The following is a 19,595-nucleotide window of genomic DNA, read 5'->3' as shown; positions in this document are numbered from 1 at the left end:
ATATTAACAAAGTAAATTAACACTAATTTGGGATTTTTTTCCCCTTTATATTTCTTAAATGTGCTAACTACCACTAATTACAGAATGGATACACTCCTCTGCACCAAGCTGCTCAACAAGGCCATACTCACATCATCAATGTGCTTCTTCAACATGGGGCCAAGCCAAACGCAATCACTGCGGTAAGATTGTAGAGTACTTAATGATATATTTGCAATGATTTGTTTTAAGCAGCAGTAACCTTTGGATTTCAAAGTGCCTTAGAAAATAAATTGGATTAGTCAGCTGGGATCAGATAAATAGACATGACTGCTTGGAGAACCTGTAGTAAGATATATGTCAGCTAAAAATAAATTTTAATTAATTAATTATAACAATGTGGCTATAATTTATTAAGGAAAGAATGGTACCTATTGTATGCATGAGTTCTTTAAACTATAGAATGGATATCATTGCACATATATGCTTGTCCTCATAGCATACGATTGAACATGCAGCTGCTGAGAAATGTAACATAATGTAAACACAATAGTAATAGTGAAACAAAAACTTTATCACACAAACATCATATTTCTGACACTCATTCTCCTGCAGCAGCAAATCTGATTGATTTCTTTCACCTGTTCACTCTATAAATATTGATTAAATATATAAATAAGTTTAAAAATATTGAATTCATAGATAATCGGTTACAGGCAAATCTGATTGGTTATATAATATTGCAATACTAGTGTATTTACTACATGTTTCCCTTAATATAAATAATAAACAATAAAAAAAACAGGGCATGATGCTGAAACAATAATAAAGATAGGAAGCAATGGTTATCACTTCTATATTAACTTAACAGTTACATTGGCAAGAAAATCCAAGTTAGTTCTTTTTTTTCCCTAAAGTTAAGAAAACACACTTTAGTTTCTGAATATTTCTGTATTTTTTTTTTAAATGAGAGAATGTATATATTTAAACATGTTAAAAATATACTGATTCTTATTTGCTTCATTTTTCTGGGTTTGTATCTACAGCACCATGTCCATATCTGATCTAATATATCTGAGTTGGAACCTCTTAAATTCCTACTGTATCTGGCATGTATTAATACTATCATCAAAATCACTGCCAATTAAAAGCTTATTGTCAAAATTAGACAAGAAAACAAACAACAAATAAACAATTGTCTAATGTGATATAGAAAGCTGTGGGTTAAACTATTAAAATGTGTATTTTTAAAAAATGTAACAGACAGATGTTCTGAGTTTATGTTACCATGGCAATTGGTGCTATAGTCTGAGCAAAGTTGCAACGACTGTAAAGCAGTTTTTCGTAAGCGAATGACTTATTTTGGATGGAAATGCTGGCTCATTCAGTTCTGGCTGTGATCTCATTGGTTCATATCACAACTCTCCTTTTCCTTTTCTCCTCCTTCAGAATGGCAACACTGCCTTAGCGATTGCTAAGCGTCTGGGATACATCTCAGTGGTAGACACATTAAAGGTTGTAACAGAGGAAGTGATTACCACCACAACTGTGAGTACAACAGACATTTTTCCAATACTTTATTCTGGGTTTGTTTGTTTGGGGTCTTTTTAAAGGGATAGATTAATTACAGCCAATTCAGTACTTATACTTATGTCATTCAGTACTTATAGGTGCAGCCATCTGCAGAAGTGATAAGTGTGTTCATAAGTGTCATTAAACATACCCCAGTGTATTGTTTGAATTGTATGCCTTTTCTGTACATCTCCAAACATTTCTAGTTAAATTTCATGTCAATTGTGCATTTAATTTAATAGTTACTTGGGTCACCTCTCATTTCCTGTCCTTTCTGATACTCCTTACTCCTTTATTCTTTACTTAGGGCATAGTAGTAAGGAGTCCTGAGGCCAGCCAGTACAGGAACCTGTATAGGATCACAGGTTTCTCTATCCCTGATTATAGTAAGGTTTTCACATTGCAAATAAGAAGAGAGCAAACATTTTGTGACCAGGAACATAATACAGATGCAGTTAAATCATACTCTAGATGTAGTTACCAGGTGCTTCATTCACTGCTTACTTGGAACATTTTATTTATTAATTAGGAAGAGGCAATTTATATCCCTCCTGAAGCTATGATTTTACCAATAATTGCCATCCCCCACATTTTATTCATTTGTTTAGTAAGACTCTTTTTCATACTTAAATCCAATCTGAAAGTAGATTGGGTTTATTGAATATCAGGCTTAGAAAAGATAATAACTGTGGTACAAACAAGAAATTTGAGGCAGAAGTGGATGCATTAAAAAACAGGAATGTTCCTTACCTTTTAATTGTTAGTATTTTAAGATATTGAAATTACTTTGTTCTTTACCCATCAAACTTATACAGTGAAGCAAACTGAAGCCTACTATTTACAAATCATTTCCCAAAACTAAACTAGTCTTTTTAATATTAGATGTAAACATGATTCATATGCTTGGCAGTGACAGGACTGTTGGTATTTATAGAAAAGCAGAAAAATATAAAGGAGGAACAGTTCTATTTCAAGTACAACAGACTCTTAAGATTCACAAACATCTTTAAGATTGCATTTAAGATTATGGTGGGGAAGAAGAGGATGTATTCTGTTAAATAATTAACATAGTGAATCATGCTGACTTGTAGGTATTCAGCATGGAGGGACTGAAACATTTTTAGAGAAATATCTTGCTCTGTAACCTTTTTTCAAAAAAAATCAAGCAGTTTCAAACAAATCTTAAGGCATAGTCCAGAGAGTTGCTGTTTAGGGAAAGCATTTACTGTTACACATGAAAATCTCATATTTGTATGAATTCACCCGAATGTCAACCCGAATGTCTTTTTCGTGTGGTTCAATAGCATGCACAGGCAGCTGAGTATCTTTGAAAATCAGGCATCTCACCAATTAACACTTTTGTAAAAACAAGTGGGATTTTAAACATCGTCTCCCCTTCCCTTCTGGAATCAATTAAGGTCAGCAAATTGGATGTTTTGGGATTATGTTGGAAAAGTTTTGCTCTGAGTTGATTTCTTCCATAGGAAGATATGTTATATAAGTCAAACCATTAATTTACCTAATTCAGGGAATTATAAATATTTATTTATACAATCATTTATATACCATCCACTTTAGAGATTCTAAGTGGCTTAAAGTCACCAGATACATAATCAAACAATTCTCAGAAATAAAGGATCAGAATCCCAATAAAAGTATCACAATAAAACCAAATTTCATTTTTTAAAAAAGCCTCCTTTTTAAAGAAAAAAATGCCTCTAATTAAACAGAACAAATGGGGCGGGGGTAGGGAAAAAATTATGTGTGTATAACAGCATCTCATCTTATCCTTTGGTGGTACGTGGATGTTGCTTGTCTTCCTTGCCTCCTCATCGTGGTTCCCATGTGACTGTGGGATACCAAGGTACTTGTAGCTGGTCTGTATGTCTCCTATGTGGTCTGCTGGTAGTTCCACCCCATCAGTCTCAACTACCTTCCTTTTCTTTACTACAGTCTGGCTACACTTCTCCAGTCTGAATGACATCCCAATGTCCTCACTGTAGATCTGTGTCAGGTGGATCAGCGAGCCAAGAGTCTCATTCACTCTTAGCATACAGCTTGATGTCATCCATGTAGAGGAGGTGACTGATGGTAGTTCTACTCTTGAACTTGTATCCATATGCAATGGGTGGATAACGTAGTGGTTACAGAGCCACCCTTTGACATGAGAGCCTAGGGTTCAAATCCCAGTTGGTATTTACCTTATCAGTAGGGGTCCTTGGGCAAAGACCCCCTAACACTTCAATTGCCTACCTGAAATATGAGAGTGACATAAATTAAGAGAGTCATGCTGGCTCAGATGTTGCTCGGATTAACAAGGTCCAGGCCAGATGACCTCTCTCTTTTTCTTATTACAGACTGTCACTGAGAAGCACAAGCTCAATGTACCTGAGACTATGACTGAAATTTTGGATGTTTCTGATGAGGAAGGTAAGTTCACTCTGGAGCACTTGGTTCATTAATGTATGCATTTATAAAACATATTTATCGCATTTATCAAGGATAATTGGTGAAGCTGTAGAAAAGAAAAGTTAAAATACCTACATTTTGCTGAAAATAGGAATAGAAACTGAAAATGTACCAAACTAATTAAAATACATGTTCAGCTAAAGAACTGTTTCTGATAAAGTAGAAAGTAATGTGATTTGGGTAGGCTAGGCCGTAGTAGCAGCACCCATAGTGACCATCGTTGGCTTTAAAATGGCAAGCACAACTGGGCAAGCAAAGCCCCACCATTTCTTATGTGCTTGCTGGTTGTGTTTGCCATTTTGAAGCCAATTACCATTGTTTCAGATATCTCTGGGCTATGGCATGCAAGAATGGGAAATGAGGACAATACTGATTCAGATGGACTAACAAACTACTTCCTATGTTAGAATTTCTTTTAAAATCAATTATGGGGAAATCAGAGTTATCCCAATGCCATTTTCTTTAATGTAAACTACCTAGCATGTACACATACACATAATGTAAACTATCTCCAAGCATGCACACATACACACATTGTTGTTCCTGAATATGTTCTCTAAATGGACCAAATAGCTTATGTATGGCATGATTTTCAAATAAAACATATTACAGGTGGCCCTTGTTTAGCGACTGTCTCAGACAGTGACTGTTCACAATTACGATGGTGATGAAAAAGTAACTTTGTGACCAATGCCCGCATTTACGACCTTCACAGCATTTCTTTCTCAGTTACGTGTTCGGTGTTACAGTCAGTCAGTATGGCATTGTGTTGTCCTGTGCCTAACCTGTTTTCACCCCCCAGAACAGAGAGATTGCCTAAACAAGCTATCTCTTCCTGAGCTGCTTTTCTCCGTAGTGCAGTGCAGTGCAGCGCATCCCTAAAAAGTGCTAACTGCAAGTTAACAAGCTCAGCTTTCTGACTTTAATTAGCTGATTAGAACCCTGGGGCTGGTAGCTGCTGCCTGAAACTGACAAGACCCTAATTGGTTTCACACTGAAGGCTTTTGATTGCTGAAGTAAAATCATAAGCACAGTCATGGTCATTGGATTTTCACTTAGCAATCGCTTCACTTAACGATCATGCTGCTGGAACCAATTGCGGTCACTAAACAAGGACTACCTGTAATGTAACTTCAGTATAATTGATCCTTATATGTTCCTTTGTAAACAATTTCCCCCTGAAATTAATGTATGTATTATGCAGCTTTAAAACATTCTGATTATGACCATTCCACTGACGAGGAAGCCTTTAGTGATGCAGGTACTGTGGAAAGAACTCTTGGGGAGCAAAGAAAATGTTTTTTATCTTGCTTAAATGATTTCTTTGTTAAAAAAATAATGCATACTGAGTGCCTAACACTGATCAGACACTAAATTTGATTGTGAATTCGTGCATGTTTACAGTTTGTCCCACCCTCTATTCTCCAAATGGAGAAATATGGCTTAAAAAATCACTACTAATATGAATCTGAGTTATAGCCTGGGGAATGTCCCTAATTTCCAATGTTAATTAAAAGTGTAATAATCCTGTATTTTCATGTCATTAATTTAAAACAAAAAGACACACCATAACATGTTATTTCCTTACGTATCAGTATTTTCTAAGCAGTTCAGCATTATTAATTTCATTAATATAGAAGGACGAAGTTATCAGAACAAGACTGTCACTAAGAAGAAAGGTGACTTAATAGATAATGTCACATTTGAAGTAGGAACCTTACAAGTCACCATCTTAGTAGTTATCCTTTACATTGTTCTGTGTAATACATAGCATATATACTAATCTACGATATGTAAAACACAACTTTGGATATATAACATATTGTGCTATAGCATCCTCATTCGTAGTTAATGGTATTAAAATTGGGCTATGTAATATAATTGTATCAACATATTTCAGTTACTTGGTGGATTTAATGATTGAACTTATGTTCATACAAAGCAAAAATATTTACCTTTTTATTTGTTATAAACACATTATGCTTCTTAAACCCTATTAAGGCATCATTATCAATACAGAATGCTGCCACAAGTAAGGAAGAGAGAGTAGTATACGTCAGCAGTATCCACAAGTGTCTTTGGCTACACACTGTTGATCAAGGACATCTGCAGTGAGTTCCTATTCATGTTGGGTTCAACATGTGTAGAAACTATGATTGAGAATCCTGCTTTATCAGTGCCTAATCATGCAACGTGTTCCAATTGCATTGAGATGAATAGAAGTCAAAGACTTCATCATGCAACATGGGGAAGTTTGCAGCGCTATGGTGGAACTATGCACACCAACACATGTGTTAGGGTATTCAAGTGAACCAACTATTTTATAAAATAAAATGATAGGCTCTTATGATCTTTACTGATAATCTTTGGGGGGTTGCTCACTAGTCATTATATATCTGAATTGATAATAAAAAGAAGTTGGCTACAATTCTTTTAAAGGTAGAAGTATTATACATTTTTAAAGAACCATAATTTCAAAAAGAAAAGAAAAGTTATAGTCCCTTTAGTCCTTGAATTCCTGTGTTTTCATTAGAAACATTGTACCTGGTGCTTGGTGATGGACTACAGGTAATCCTCACTTAGCGACTGCCTCTTTAGGGACCATTTGCAGTTAACAACAGTGATGAAAAATTAACTTTGTGATCAATCCTCATATTTACGACCTCCGCAGGTTTGTAAAGCAAAGGAAAGCTGATGTAAGATCATAAGCATAGTCACAGTTTCACTTAGCGACTGCTTTGCTTAACGACTGAGTTGCTGGTCCCAATTGTGCTTGCTAAATGAGGACTACCTGTAGATGCTTAGGTGCATAATCTATGATTTGAAAAACCAAAATAAATATTATCAAAGTTAAATTATAATTGTTTCACTGTATTGTTTCTGTCGCTGCAAGTTAGCAACTTAGACAAAGATGGCCAAATTTGCAAGTTCTGTCTTGCAATTTTCTGTGGATGCCCCAATTCTCTCTCCTCATTGCTGTTGCTGTCGTTATCTATTTCCATTTCTTCTGCCTCTAAAATGTGGCTTCTAGCAGAGTTATGCAGAACATAAGAGGTTAACAGCTTGTATAGTAGTTGCGGTGAGGCAACCATATAACTGATAATGAAGTGTTCTTCAAAAGGCTGGCACAGCAGCTGCTCAGATCTGATACTTTCACTGTTACCAGGTCCTCTGAGAGGTGTCTATGATTGACCGTAGAATCGCTCAGAGTGGCTGTATGCGGTCTCAAGGCTTGAGCTATCCTTTGAACAACTAGTTTTAAACCTCAGCAGAAATAGCTGTGGAAGGAAGCATGAAGGGATGAAGAGAAGACTGCTGTTCCTGTGCAGCTATTAATAGGAAACAATAAACTGGCTGTATATATGTGAGAAGGTCTCTTCCACTCTTCTAACGATGATGATTTGTAAGGCTAATGGAGTGTAGGTGTTTTCATGAACTCTCTCCATGCCTCCTACCCACCATTGAGCACAGCATGCAGACCTCAGGTCTAAGAAATAAAGCTTCTCAAGGAAGAGGGAGCAGTAAAAATAAGCCTCAAGATGGCAGCTGTGAAAGCAAAGCATCACCCTCTTTTTATGTGTATCACATAGCTCACGCATGTAAAAAAGAGGTAGGGTTTTGATCGTATGATCACATCCACCCTCTTTTTTGATCAAGTGTGCTGATGCCTCTGCTGAAAATATTGCCCACAACTGTGCCAGACATCTAAAAAGAAAGAAAGGGAGGAATGTCATGCAGTATTAGGATTGTATAGCTCCTGGAGACTCTTAATTTGATAGATCTGGCATTAAAAGCAGGTAACTATTGACACTATTGACATTTTCAGTAAAATGGTTTTCTAAAAATTCTAGAGTCATCACATGCAAAATATTAAAACTTGCCATGCATTTATTTGATGTAGATAATTCCTATATTTTTCCCTTTTCAAAAGATCCACAGAGACAGTTGTGAACTGTCACCTTTGGCAGCCTCATTTCTCATCATGAAGCAGAAGCAGATGTTCTTGTCTTTAATTTCCTAGTTTCCCTATGTGCTTCTCGGAGTTATGTGTGGCTGACATAATATGATGATCATCTGTAATTACTTAACTCCTAATTCTTTGGGCCTTTAGCCAGACAACATGGCTCTTGAAAGCAGCAGGGTAATATTTTTCAAAACTCTGAACTGAATGGTAGCTATGGTTACAAAATTCACATGAAGAATAACATGGTAAAATTCTGAATTGCTTTAACTTCCATTCTCCATGAGAGCATTGCTTGAGACAGGAGGTAGCAAGAGCTTGGATTCCTTTTAAAGAAAACAAGAGACCCCCAATCCAGAACTACTGATTTCTGTAATGTTTTCAATATAAATTTCTCCTCACTGTCTTGAAGATAATGCCCTATTTAGCTGCTAATTATTACCATTTGGCTGATAGGCAAGAAGATAGTAGTTATCACATAGTCAGTTCCAATGGCTGCATATGCTACTCAAAAATGTAAGGAAAAGGGCCCTTTGTGCTTATCATATGGGCAGGCATCTTATCTTTGAAAATGTTTGTACCGTATAGATGAATGTCAAAGGGATAGTCTAAGCCACCTGTGCAACCGTAGAGTGGACTTAACTGATCTCACCATCTACTTCTGTATTTACATAAGCAAATATTTATTATTTATAGAGGGCTTCCAACTATGAGAGAAGAAGGGTCTGTGCCTTTGTTTATCAGCAAGCATTCTCAGGGTTTAATGTATTTAAGGTTAATTATATAGACTTAATCACTAGATAAAGAACATGAAGTTGTTTTCTTATATAGTTCTTGTATTTATTCTTACTTTTATCATTTGTTTTAAAAGTAATCTGAAATTTTGTTTACTTATTAATTTCCCTGCTTTAGTACCTTAGGACTTTTTTGCACTGCAACCTTCAGCTGCTTGTCCTCACTGAATATTGTATACCAGCAAAAAACAAAGGGAGCTTTAGAAATCTTTTTCCAGATTTCAACTCCTTCCTCTCCTGCCTTTTGAGGATTGCTGAAAAAAAAACAGCAAGTTTTCCTATCCCTTGGGCTAGAAGGGGAAACCTGGCAGAATTCTTACAGGTTTCACCAGTGAAATTGAAAAACCAAAGAAAGCAGCAGCATTTCACCACTCCACTGCTGAACTTGTAAAACAAAGGTTCAGCCTTTCATGCCAGGCAGCCCAGCATAAAATGGCCATCAAAAACAGAGAGAAGGACTGCCAGAGCACACACTGATCGATACAGATGGAAGCATCTGTGTCAGAATAGAAAGAGTCTCAACAGGCAAACTGGACTGCCTTGCTTGTGGCAGCCACAATTTGATATGGAGGCAGAAAACTCATGTGGAAATCATCTTCCCAGTGAGTAGGTGACACAGCTGTGTGCTAGGGCAAGCAGAAAATGCAGAATAGCCATCAGTGAATATATGTTTACTTAGATGGAAACCACTTACATTAATGGAAAGGCTGTTTCTGGCTTAGTGGAAGATTATTGCATGAGAAAAGTAATCCAAGTAACAGACATCATCCTTTTGCTTAAATTCTTAGTTAAGATCATTTCATGTTCCATTAGCATTTATATGCAGTACCTTCCTTATTCATCATCAGTTGGTTCCTAAATATGTCATACATAATCTTACTAAAATCAGTAGGATTCATGAATTGTCAGCGAGCCCATTCTTAATTCCCCAGAAAATACATGTAGTATATATCTGTTGTACTGCTAGGAAATGTGAAAATATTTCACAGAACTCAGGCTATTTCTAATGGGAGAGGCCATAGATCAGTTATAGACATGATGTTCTGTATGATTGCAGGTTCAGTCCCTGGCATTTGAATTTAAAAGGATTAGCTAGCAAGCCATGGGAAAGACTACTGCCTGTGATCTTTGGAGAGCCACTATTAAAGCAGATAATACAAAGCTGATTATGTATTTATTATTGTGGTATTTATTATGTTGTTTTTTAGCTGTTAGCTACCCAGAGTTATCACAATGAGATGGGTAGCCATATAAATTGAAATCAATCTATCAATAAACAAACAAACACTGGGCTATATAGACCCATATATAGCCTGAACAGGTTTTTCTTAGAATCAGTCTAAATTCTTTTTGCCTAGAATGTTCACTTCTGTTTATTCCACATTCCTAATTATTTTTGAAACCCTTATTCCTGTCCTTCAAGTCCTTATGTTCTACTATCTGATATAAAAATGAGATAAGACAAACATTGATTTAATTAATCATTAATGTCTTCTTGGTGCAAATCTCTGTCTCGGCAAGCTAAGTTGGCACATTCTCTGAAAATCTTTTTTTACAAAGACATTTGTTGTACAAGAAATGTAACCATTGTTTTATTAATTACTATCTCATTTAATTACTTATGTCTTTTTTATACTTATTTAATCAATTAATGATATGACAGTAACGATTGAAATATGGCAAATAGCATTATAGAGAAACAACATCCCTTTTCTTATGTGGAAACATATTCAAAGTTTCTGCCAGAGTCCAGCTGAGTTTGAAATGAACTAAAACCCATGAAGTTAGTCCTGCTAATACTATTTACTATGGCAAAAGACAAAGGAATGATTGTATGTGATTTTTTAAAAAGCTTATATTAATTTCATCCTGTGTAACTGATCAGTGTTTCCTTAAAATGTATTAACTCTTTGTGCTTGCTGTGCTTCAAGAGTGGCAGTAACCATATCTGTTTTATATGTGTTTCATTCAAGTGCTGAAACAATTCTATTGCTGATTGACTTTGGGAATTTGTGTATTGGCTGAAGGTGATGACACAATGACAGGAGATGGGGGAGAATATCTTAGACCTGAAGATCTGAAGGAACTAGGTGATGATTCCTTACCTAGCAGCCAGTTCTTAGATGGCATGAACTACCTGAGGTACAGCCTGGAAGGAGGCCGCTCTGACAGGTACCCTTCACGAACAATGCAAGAATTTTCCTACTGTGATTATCTGTACCCTTTTTTGAGCAGCTACTCAAAATGTAGATGAATATTAGGGCTGAAATAGACCTGCTTTGTCTATTTATTTATGTCCAAAAATATTCAGGAGATATTAAAACTGAACATTCTTTATTAAGGAGAAAAATAAACTCTACTGGAAAAGATATTATCAATAACTATTTTAAAAGTGTATTTGCTCTTTTATAAGTTTCTGGGAGCTCTGCCTTTTAAATATTGACTTATAAAAGAAGAACATTTTTCACCATAGAACAAAAGAACTATCTAAGGAGTACAATATATAAAGCAGTGCTTGCATTGTAAATTATGAAAATGTCTTTGTCTTTTGCATTAGAAACTCATAGATAAATGTAGATCTTTTGAAACAAACCAGTACAGGGTTTTTAATTTCAGAACTGTGCAATCACACAGTATGAAAAACAGAGTATTTTCTTCTTTATGTGACCGTAGATTTCTTAGTTTAGGGACTTAACATGGATTATCAAAAATATTCAGAGTAGAGGATTTTAAAATAAAATGTCACCCCTTATTATTAAAAATGAAAGTACAACACCACTGATTTCATTGTATAAGTAAAAAGAGACTTATACATGAAGATCTGATTGTGTACTCAAAAAAGCGTTTATAATAATTTACATGTTTAGTACTCTTGTTCTAATGTTCTATTGGATAAAAAATATGTCTATCTAATATTGTAAAAAGCAGATGAGAATAACATGAATAATAAAAGTCCATCCTATCAACCTTCCTTCACCTCAAGGAACAAAATTACGTCAAAATAAAGCATCCCAGAAGGCTTTTAAAAGAAGCTCAGGGTTGGGGAAAATAGAATAGAATAGAATAGAATAGAATAGAATAGAATAGAATAGAATAGAATAGAATAGAATAGAATAGAATAGAATAGAATAGAAATCATTATTTAGGGGAACTATATCAAATACTTTTTAGGCATATTTGTTAGAATCAGCTTCCCAGTGAAACACAGTGATTGTGTACGCATAGGTATGTGGTGATAGCCAAGACCAGTATACAAAACAACCTTGTGAGATTTACAAAAGATGCAGCTGCTTTAATCATTGTAAATGTGTTTATGCTGATGCATATTGTGAAGTGTCTCCTTCAAATATTTTGTACAGCCCAATTATATAAGCACTTCCACAAGCTCCTATATACAATGAATATGTAAGTGGCAAGACAGTCCACGTGCTCCAGATATGCACTGCACCTTTCAGAATTTCCAGCCAAGGTTGGCCACCCACATTTTCATATTAATGTATGAAGCCTCTATAAATGAGAAATGGATCATTATTACAGGAAACAAAGTTTGTGCTGTAAATGAATATGCCACTTGGTTTCTGCTATGGGACATTTCATACCTTCCATCCACTGACACAACCACATTTCTAGAACAGTATCATTTTAATTCATTAGAATCTCAGGGGATTTTTTTTTAAGTGTTCCATGTTTATTATTTCTGTTTCCTTCCTTTTTATGCTTTCAATAGCACTATGCCCAGGTAGGTATTATGAGGCCTGAAAACAATGCTTTCTGTTCTCCCTTATGGCATCTATCATTTTCTCTCCGATTCCATTTTGCAAGCTTGCCAAAGAAAAGTTTTAGGTTTTAGAGTTTGTGAAGATTACAGGGCAACTGAAATCTGTTCTGACTGCAGTTAGTAATTATCTCAACCAAAGCTTTATCCCACTCCATAATGACATCTAGAAAGGTGCTAATTAAAAATCAGCTTTAGAAAATGCCACAATGTGAATGCTTATCACTAATAGCTAGCTTACTTCTTATGGAGGGAAGAATTATGGTACTGTACTATGACACTGCTCTTGCTGCCCATTTTCTGTTCTGATATAGTTGTCACAATAGAAAGACAGAAAGAACTATTGTCACCTTTCTTAATGAAATGTATCAGAAATAGATAAGAAAATAGTAAGTTGAAGAGAAAGCATGTTTGCTCTGTCTATGGTGGATTAGGAGGGAGTTGTTTGGGAAAGCATCAATGACTGCAGAAAAGAAACATGTCCTTGTGTCAGTGCAGGAGTCGATTATGTGCTTCTTTTGTGCTGCCTCAGAGCTGGAAAATTCATGGGTTGCAGAGAAGAAAGATATTGATAAAGTAATGATGTGATTTGAAGCAGACGAATAAAATAGTAGAATGAACAGAGGGTTTTTTTGTCAGATCAAGTGTACCTCAAGCATGACAATAGTGCATTATTAATTTTGTGTTATGTAGATATCTAAAGAAGAAGGTACTCTTCTTTTTTTCTCCAAATTCATTACAAATTTCTACCATCTCTGTACAACCACTACTGGCTAAGTCCCTATTCTGTACTAAGGGCCCTGTATGTACATCTCCCATAGTCTAATATGTACTAAACAAATATTATGAAGTAGTCTAGAAGTAGTCAAATGCTTTCCTTAAAAACAGATAATTTAGTTTTATAAAGTCCTTATGTGTGAATGCCTGTTACATTACTTATTGGAATACTTCAGTAACAGAGCTGTAATGGATTTTGGGTATCAAATCTTTTGTCAGCCTTTTGTGTCACTGCTTTTAGTGGTCAACGATGTATAAAGAATGGGCTGGTTACTTAAAATTTGGTAATTTAAAGAGTAAAACTGAATGCTATAACAGGAAATGTAACTATCTACCAAGGTTTCATAGATTTAGGAACAATGATCTGCTATGGTTAATATCTTTCATTTTAAGAAATAGCAGAGAGTCATGGGGACTCTTTAACTGGATCAGGATCATAACATGGGACAGAAAGTTTAATCCTTTGTTCCCACCATTTCTGATGGAATTAGCCACTCTGACATAACTAACATAAGCCGCACTAGTGCTCCTGTTTAATATCCTCTTGTTACAAAATAATATTTCAGTGAAAAAAAAAAGATGAATACAAAAGAACAATTACACCAGTTTGTATCAGGCTTTAGTCAGGCTGATATTAAGCTTGCCATTCTAAACTTATTTAACTGGTTTTATTTACATAAGGGAAAATGTGATTTATGTTAGCAGCAGTTTTCCCATATCTTGTCCAAGTATACTGGAAAGAGAGATGAGGGAAGGAAAGAAGAAAACTTGGTTCCATGAACATGATTTTGTGTTTTGTTGTCTGAAATCAATCCACTGATTAAATTCAGTTGTGTCTGGTTTCATTCAATTGAAATTAGAAGAAAGTTTATCCATGTTATTGGCTGCAGACTTGGCCACTAGATGCAATATAGAAAGATTAAAAAAAGAAGCATTATATGCATTTTCTACCAGTTATGCAATATTTTGCATTATTTATAGCCCTGAAGAATCTGTAGATAGTTCATGATGAAGTGGTAAATTGTGTTGCTTAGATAATAATTTAATGCTGATCAGCATTTGAAGCCTTAAGATTACAATGATTCTGGGCAATTAGAAAGATGTGAATTATCATCTGGTAATTACTCCAGTGACAGAAGCTTCAAAATCAGTATTTGAAATATATATTCTATAAATATATAGAAATCACAGAAGGCCTAATGTATTTGTATTTTGGTTTTCAAAGTTACAAAATTTAGGCCAGTTACTGTAGGCTCATAGTTAGGCTTCTGGTTGCGTGTAAGTCGCTTTTTTTTTGCTTTGCATCTGTCATTGCTTCAGCAAATGGTCTTCTATAGTTTTGTGTCTGTATGTGAGACAGAAATAATGGTTGTCATTGCTTACTGTACTTGTAAATGCTGTTGAAGAATCTTGCACAACAATAATAGCATTGGCTGGCCACTTTCTATGTACCTTCCAGGGGACTCTTTCTGTTTTTCTTCTAGAAATCATGTTTTGAAGGACAAATAATGGATTTTTCTATAAAAAAAAGAAAGAATATGTAGGAATGATTAATCACACAACATCCATGATATATTTGTTAGTAGAAAATTGAATATATTGTGATTCTGTTTATGTGTGTTGGAACAGAAAAGCCAGAGCATGACTTAACTCCAAGGAATAATGGAGGGTATATTTAAATAATCTCCCCTGGAAGTTACACTATTTGCTAATTGCAAGCTTTTTTCACTCCTTCGCTTTGCCCATAATCCTACCTTCACAACACCATCACAACTGCTGAAAATGTTGCCCAAATACCAATCTACCAGCCTGCGATCCTTCAGTTCAGACAGGTCCCGTACACTGAGCCATACCTCGTACTTGAGGGACAGCACTATGATTGATGACACCGTCATTATCCCAAGCCACCAGGTAAGATGTCTCAGGTTATTTTGCAGATCTATATATAGCTTTATAACAATCCTTGTTCTGCACAAAGGGATTTGAAAAGGAGAATTAGAATATGATTGGATAATAGATAATAGAACACTAGAATACTAAAAACAAAAGTGTTGGTACTGTGTAGAATTTACATTAAAACTTGATAGTTTTAAAAATTTGCTATCAAAAGAGTCTAACAGTATTTCTGAAGGTTTAAGGCTTCAATCTTGTATACATACATATATCTAGGAGTAAGCTGCATTTGACTCATTCTGAGTAGTCATGAATGGGACTGTACTGCAACCCTAAGGCTATTATAATCGGTCATTAATATAATTAAAATGTTATTATTTTTTTTCTAGTATTCTATCTCATGGGTTTTAATAATCTAAAGTAATCTATACTTTATCCAAATGTAGAAAATATTTTAATGGATTGATTAGAGACAATTGCAAAGAAAAAAGGAAACATATTTCTCTGCTTTTCCAGATATCTGCATTAGCTAAAGAAGGTGAGAGAAATTCATACCGCTTAAGTTGGAGTCCTGATAACCTGGACAACATCACTCTTTCCGCTAGCCCTATTCATTCTGGGTTAGTAACCTGTACTAATATTTTCTTTGGATGTACCTTCTACTAATTTATTTTCTTAATGCAAAATAATCTTAATAAGGGTATTCAACCATACTTTGAATTTCAACCATGTTTGTTATGACATCTTCCTTAAAAATGCTGAAAACCCTTTTTTGATTACCCTAATGGCTTTATGGTTATAAGACATTATTTGTTATGGATCATCACAGTTAAACCTGTTTGAAATTGATTTAAATTGATAATGTGATAATGTGAACATACTTTAAGGCAGACAACAAACTCCTAAATATTCTTATGAAATGCTGAAATTACTTGGAAGGTCATGGCTCACAATTATATTATACTAGATAATGAAAATATTTGTACTTAAAGTGTCAATAGATTTGGAATGGTACAGTTTTATGCTAGCTAATAAGCGGTGTCCAGTTTTCTGACATTTTTGCTTAATGGCTGTGGCATTTATTATTCCACCAGGTTTGATCAGATCAGTTTTTAGATTTAAGTTTCCACAGAGAGAGAACCATGAGACATTTTGTTAAGACATCTTCATGCATAGAAGCTGTCTGTGAACTAGACTCAGTGGACTTGTGTGGCACAGGTTATGTCCCCTGAATTTCTATATAGAGGGATCCTATATATGATAAGCTTTTCAAACATAGGCTTTTATTTGACAGGAAAGTCCTACCAACTAACCTCATGTGTAGGGCCTCCCATTATGGAGAGTACCAATATGTAGACAAATACAAATGTCATGATAAGTTGAAGGGTTAGTGAAGGCATGGTGAATAGAAGCAGAAAGGATATGGTTTAGAAAAAATATGGTCCTATTTCAGCAGCTGTTAAAAATTCTTGAAATGAAGACATCTTTTTTTCACTTCAGTAGAGAAAGCAACTTCATAACCTTTATCTGTGTGGATGTGAAACTACTCTTTAATGAAGTGATAATGAAACCCATTCTTATTGGGTTTCAGTATAAATATCACAGTGCCAACTTTTGGAATGATATTTAAACACAGAAAACTTTAAAAAGATGCTTCATGTAAATATTTTAAGCTGAAGTTTTTTAAAAATATAGATTTGAAAAAAAAACAGAAAACATTTTCATGAATTATGTGTGATAGAACTTTTAATTTAATGAGAATTTTTCACCAAACTGAAATAATTGAGGGGGGGATGTGTGGGGCAAATATCATTACTTACAAACTTGTAAGTAATCTTCAGATGCACCTAAATATTGAAACTATTTGAAAAGATAAAATTTCATTTATGTTGTTTAGATTACCGAATCCAGGTTGATCTCTTGCACATTTCCTTTTTAACAGCCTTGCACCTTTAATCAGTTTAGACAAATGCCTGGTCTGAAATGACTGGCAGCAAAGTGCAGCAAAAGCTTTTACTGCATTACTGACATATACTGCATGTGAACTGTTTCATGCTGACAGCTATAAGTTTTCTCTTAAGATAGCATGACAGTAGCCAGCCTTTTTACTAGCAAGCCTTTTCTACGCATAGCTTAGAGTTAACTCACTGGAAAAGATAATGTATGCAATACATCTTTGGGAGGGATATCTGTATGTTATTTGTATGGAATATGAATTCAATGTATGCAATTTATTTATTTATTCAATTAAAAATGCAATGCTGGCTTAAGTTAGTTACCTCTATGGGAGAAGAACATTTTCCAAGTATTTGAGCCCCATTCATATATTATCCTTTATATGTAGAACAAAATACTGGATCAAAGAGAAGATCTTATGTTCAGAAATATTAATATCATGATTAAGGGAATATATATATAATTAATACATTAAAAACAGAGTGGGATTGCTTCTATAGTATTGTCTTCCACTTTGTGTAATTGTAGTCTACACAGTTTATAACAAGCTGTTTGTACATAGGGTTATCCATGCAATCTGTACATACGTGACTTGCATATGGAAATATATGCACAGTCTCTATGTTGCAGTTTAAGCTGCTGGTCTGTTCTGTCTTTCTGTCCAGAGGATTCTGGACTGAGTGATCCCATTCAATTATGTAGCAACAGAGAGCACATATACATACTGATTTATAATAATTACTATAAAAGTAAACTTCAGTGTGTATTTTTTCTGAATATCTTTAGTTGTAGAAAAACTAGTGCAGTAATGATTTCCTTAGATAATTTTCAAATTTTGTGTCAGTTGATATTTTTTTTAAGTGGGGGGTATATGAAGGGAACCAGTACTTAAAACTGACAAATAATTAGAGTTGTTATTCTTAGCTGCCTGTCTTCCAAAAAGGAGATTGGATCATTGCTAACAAGGTAAATGATATTTCTTGCTTTTACCTAATATGGTATCTTCACAAAGATTAATAGAAAGAGGACCTAGCAGGTAGAAAACAAGCTTTATAAAAATATTTTAAAAATTTACAAACTTGTAATATATTTATAAAGAAAAAGTTTCTGAAACTCTTTTTTAAAGTTAGAGTCAAGACTTGTCAGATAAGTACACAAAATTTACATGACATATTTGTTAATTTTAGATCAGTACAATGGAAGAAAGAAATGAAAATTTTGTTCCTCTTTTCTATGAACAGGAAAGTCGTATGTTGCAATAAACCTAGAATGGAAAAGGTTAGGGAAATAGTGGTAGATAGCACTGAGCTAAAAATTAAGGAGAAAAGACACTGGAAAAAAGAACTCATAAAACATTGCCCAAATATAAACTTACGATTTGAAAAAAATAAATACAAAATATTTTCAGAGAAGTAAATCTGGAGTACAACATGAAAAGGAACTGCTATGTGCAGTTAAATAATACTAATGAGCATATTTTTCAGAAAATGAATTTTTAAAAAGGGATATAAGATTGGAGGTAATTTTTTTTCTCCACTATAACTAAACCCCACTGTCACAGGTGAGGAAATTGCAAGCAGATATGGTTGCCTAAAGGTAACCTTCATTGAACTCAGTTGAACTCTGAATTTTTAGCAGTCACACATAGGATTGTGCTATAAGTTATTAATTGTGCAGTTGGTGTTAAGATCTTGGCAATTTGCTACTGCAGTTGTGCTTTGTTTTTTCCAATTTAATTGGTTCTTTAAAAATGCAGCACATAATTTAGCAAGATACCTCATGATTAACTAAAGCGTTACTGTCTTATCATATGGAAGCAAATGAATATTGTTCAGCTATATAATGGTGATGGTTAGAAAAGCTCTTTCACTATATATATGCCAATAAAATGGACTGAAACATGTCCACAATAAATATGGCTAGCAAGTGGATTCTAGACTGTGGATTACCTAGAACATTCATACAAAAAAATGCTTTTAGATGATTTTAGGGGCAAGAGTAATACTCCCATTCAAAAGAGGTTACAAAGGAATGTTTCATTCATCTTTGCTACTGCATATGCTCTTCATAATTAATGTTTTTCATCATTCCATTTGTAGTTAGACGTCTTTTCTGACTGGTTTTATTTTATTTGTTCATTCATTCTTTTTTGTTTTGTTTTGCTAAATTATCTCTTCTGTTGCAGCCACTCCTCTCCATGTTTTGACCATGAAAACAGCAGGTGAACTTATATATAATTTCATTTTAATGCTAACTTTCTTTTCCCTTCTTCTTTCTACCATCCTTTTTATTTACTCACTTTAAGATACTCTGTTTCCTTGATGACATTCATTATTTAGTGTAGGAGACTGATCCTGTCCATATTTACTATTTGATCTAAGATTTTCTTTCATAGAATAGCAATAAAATCACTATCCAC

General features: G+C 34.5%; 1 protein-coding gene across 24 annotated transcripts in view; it reads left to right on the top strand.

The window, feature by feature from the left end:
- ANK2 (ankyrin 2) overlaps positions 1-19,595 on the top strand; it is a 304,223-nt gene that overhangs the window by 231,868 nt on the left and 52,760 nt on the right. For 7 of the 24 annotated variants that reach the window (XM_088132944.1, XM_088132942.1, XM_088132939.1 and 4 more), the window contains 9 exons: positions 84-182; positions 1,429-1,527; positions 3,909-3,981; positions 5,225-5,281; positions 10,803-10,947; positions 15,136-15,238; positions 15,737-15,840; positions 18,101-18,142; positions 19,362-19,397. In XM_088132944.1, coding sequence (XP_087989070.1) covers positions 84-182; positions 1,429-1,527; positions 3,909-3,981; positions 5,225-5,281; positions 10,803-10,947; positions 15,136-15,238; positions 15,737-15,840; positions 18,101-18,142; positions 19,362-19,397 — 758 coding nt within the window. The remainder of the gene's footprint in view (positions 1-83; positions 183-1,428; positions 1,528-3,908; positions 3,982-5,224; positions 5,282-10,802; positions 10,948-15,135; positions 15,239-15,736; positions 15,841-18,100; positions 18,143-19,361; positions 19,398-19,595) is intronic. The other 17 variants (XM_088132957.1, XM_088132949.1, XM_088132945.1 and 14 more) reach the window with 5 other exon arrangements.

Source organism: Python bivittatus, unplaced genomic scaffold, assembly GCF_059951505.1.
Source record: "Python bivittatus isolate LINGU-HERP-01145 unplaced genomic scaffold, Pbiv_v1 ctg000070_np1212, whole genome shotgun sequence".
NCBI lineage: Eukaryota > Metazoa > Chordata > Lepidosauria > Squamata > Pythonidae > Python > Python bivittatus.
Note: the sequence above shows the minus strand (reverse complement) of the source record. Positions and strands in the feature narration are given on the sequence as shown.